Below are 3064 nucleotides of genomic sequence, written 5' to 3' on the forward strand. Positions count from 1 at the left end.
CTCCCCCCCAAGTAAAAAAAAAAAAAAAAAAAAAAAAAAGATGGAAGAGAGCTCCATTCAGATAAGGAAGCACAGTATGCAAATTGAACAATTATCAAGTGATATTACGTGAACTATGCTTCAAAAAATATCAAATTGATGGGACTAATTTCATTACCAACTGCTATATGGTTAGCTAATTTTGACATGAAAGAGTTTTAATTTGTATTTAATTGATTTAATGCTGAATCAGATAACTCAAAGTCTCACAGACCAATTCTTGTAATGTGCATAGCCCAGTCTTGTCATGCATCACAAATACCAGGGTAAGGAAAGTGCATGAGTGGACATGCATGTGCATACACACACATGCACACAAGTGTGCACACACAGAGACAAGCCCCACAAGCAGTTAGAAAATGGCCTACCTAATGCCACTCTTGCAGCTGATGCATCATAATTAATCCAGAAGGAGACCCAGGAGAGGATAGTGATCAGGATGGAAGGCATATATGTTTGCAGAATAAAGTAACCAATGTTTCTCTTAAGCTTAAAGCTGAGGGACAACCTGGGATAGGAACCTAGAAAGGCAATTTTAGAACATCATCATTATCAATCAATATTTATAGGATACTTTCCTTTCAAGGCCCATAAATAAGTTTGTAAATTGTCCTTAAATTCAACTTGAGGTCCTGGTAAAGGGCACTTGCTCCTAAAAAAGTAGTATGGGAACAGTGGGCTTTTAATTTGCAAAGATTACTTGGTGTTAAGAACATCCATACTCATGAGTAATTAAAAGAATTCCAGTTCTTCCCTGCTCAGGCTCCTGCACTGGATCAAGGATACTTATTCTCTACAACTATGAAGACAAGACAGTTTGGTACAGTCCCTTTGTTCCCTCTCAGTTGTTTCTCAACAAGGCCATCCTGTAAGATGTTTTGTTTTTATATTTGTATATAAGAATAAGGTTGTACACTCTGATCATATTTTAGGCATCTCTTCACAAACCCCAGAATTCATTGTAAGTCTGGGATCAATGGCAAAGCTTCAGGTATACAGTAACTCCCTCAAATTGTGTGAAGGTTTTCACATGGATGGATTATATGTTTTCTAATTCCACTGATTCCATCAAAGTTCCAAAGGGGTGCCTGACTCCTCAAAAGGTAGAGAATCAGAGTTTCCAAAGAATATTTTTGGAGATAAAACTAAAGGATCAGAATCCTGAAATGGAGTCCTTTGATTGTGATGATCTAGGAAATTACTCTTTAAACAAGATATGTAACTAAACATTGTTGTAGAATGTAAAAAAGTCACATTGATGAATTGTGTGTGTTGAGGAGATATTAATAATCAAAAGAAGCCTTGTCTAGCCTTCGTGGGCTCAAGTTAAGTGTTGTAATATTTAAGTAAGAATACTTTAAATATTAACTCATTTCTAGAGTCTCAGGGACTCAGAGGACCTCAACTTTAGGAAAAGTTTCTGTTGTTTGTTTTTTTAAAGCTAGAGGCTACATTTTATTCTTACTAAGTTATACAACTCTTACTTGAACTAGTTTGTAGGTAAAGTGCCTGAGTCTTTGGCAGAAGGGCAATTAAAATTGTATAGTTACAGTACTAGCTCTTTCTGTGCCTGGGGAGTCCATTCCAAAAAGAAAAACATAAACAAAGAAATACTCCTGTGGGTTTATTGTTTCCCTCCTTAGTGTTCTTTCCTTTATGCAATGAAGTATTACTTTCCTAAGCTTTTTCGTTAAAATTTTGTGCTGGTGAAACCAAGTTTGACAACCAAAAAGCTCAATGCTAGAAGAGTAACAATGGAGAAAACATTAGGATCATCTCAATATCTGGAAAGGCTTTTAGTTCCAAAACAGGAGGCTATTGTTTAGAAATTAAGGCTCCATAAGGAAGTTCTTAACCTTTGAGGACAATGGGGAATTCTATTCTATTGCCTCTGGAGAATTTCATTGTAGTGAGATTTGAGTGAACTGTCTCTCCCGTGTATTTTTCAAAGGAGTATAATCAGTTTTGTAAGATGCATAGAGTTGGGGGAACTCTGACCAATGTCTTCATTTCTCTTTCTGTATTCTGTCTCTGACATTTAGCCCAGTCTTTGGTAGATGACAGGCATATAGCTAACCCTCTCAGCTTTGTGGGGGTGCCTTCTGGGAAATAGCTGCATGGGCCCTGAATGACCAATGGGGTTGGTGGGAACTGAAGATTTGCAGCAGATCCAAATCTTCCAGTCATCTCTTCCTGGGACCCAGTTGTGATATAAGTGAACCCTTTTGACAAAATATGCTGAAGCCTCTTTTCCCTTAACCCTCTTCCTTGATACAGACCTGTGGAAAAAACAACCTTCTTGGTGATAAGTTTGTAATCAACAATGGAGAACTGTGGAAGTTCAATCTTTGTCACTCCTGTTACTGCATTATCATCCCCACGCCAGTAAAACTCAATGTCATCGGTGGTGTATCCATCTGTAAAAGGAAGCACACACACACAGATACACAAAACAGAAAACAAAACAGAAAGAGTACTTGTTTACACGATGAACTGTGTTAATGATAACATAACAGCTAAAGGCTATTATGTGTTAGGTATCTCGCTAAACACCTGAAGTATATTACTGCATTTACTTTTCACAACAGTCTCATTAGGCCCACATGAGGCTATGAAGGTTTAGTGAAATTAACAGCTTGCAAATAGGAGGTAGTATATAGTTCTAACTTCCACTCATTTTGTAAAACACTATTACATTATTACATCACCCTGGATAGTATTCTAATAGAAAACAAAAGAAGGTAAATATCATTTAAGTTATCAGCACAGTATTGAATGCTATCAATCCCCCATATAAAACTTTTGAATTACAATATATTTGGGTTTCAAGTCAGAAGAGATTATGAAGATGTGAGTCATGATTTTTAAAAAATATTCATAGAAATGACCTCCACATTTGGTTTTGCAGCATATCTAATTCCAAAAAGCTACCCATGCCCAAATAACCTTAAACAGCAGTAATTCCAATAATTTTAAAAGTAAATTCAAATGTATTGTGTGCACTATAAAGGCACAGTGCATTTAG

The 3064-nt window shown here is 36.5% G+C and overlaps 1 protein-coding gene across 2 annotated transcripts in view; it reads right to left on the bottom strand.

The window, feature by feature from the left end:
• Positions 1-2672, bottom strand: part of LOC144245379 (gamma-aminobutyric acid receptor subunit beta-2) — a 45195-nt gene extending 42523 nt beyond the window's left edge. For both annotated transcript variants that reach the window (XM_077780769.1, XM_077780768.1), the window contains exons 1-3: positions 2616-2672; positions 2319-2456; positions 408-560 (exon numbers count right to left, since the gene is read on the bottom strand). In XM_077780769.1, the coding sequence (XP_077636895.1) occupies positions 408-489 (82 nt within the window). In that variant the 5' untranslated portion in view covers positions 490-560; positions 2319-2456; positions 2616-2672. The remainder of the gene's footprint in view (positions 1-407; positions 561-2318; positions 2457-2615) is intronic.
• Between the last annotated feature and the right edge of the window lie 392 nt (positions 2673-3064).

The sequence above is a fragment of the Crocuta crocuta genome, unplaced genomic scaffold (assembly GCF_008692635.1).
Source record: "Crocuta crocuta isolate KB4526 unplaced genomic scaffold, BGI_CrCroc_1.0 scaffold343, whole genome shotgun sequence".
Classification (NCBI taxonomy): Eukaryota; Metazoa; Chordata; class Mammalia; order Carnivora; family Hyaenidae; genus Crocuta; species Crocuta crocuta.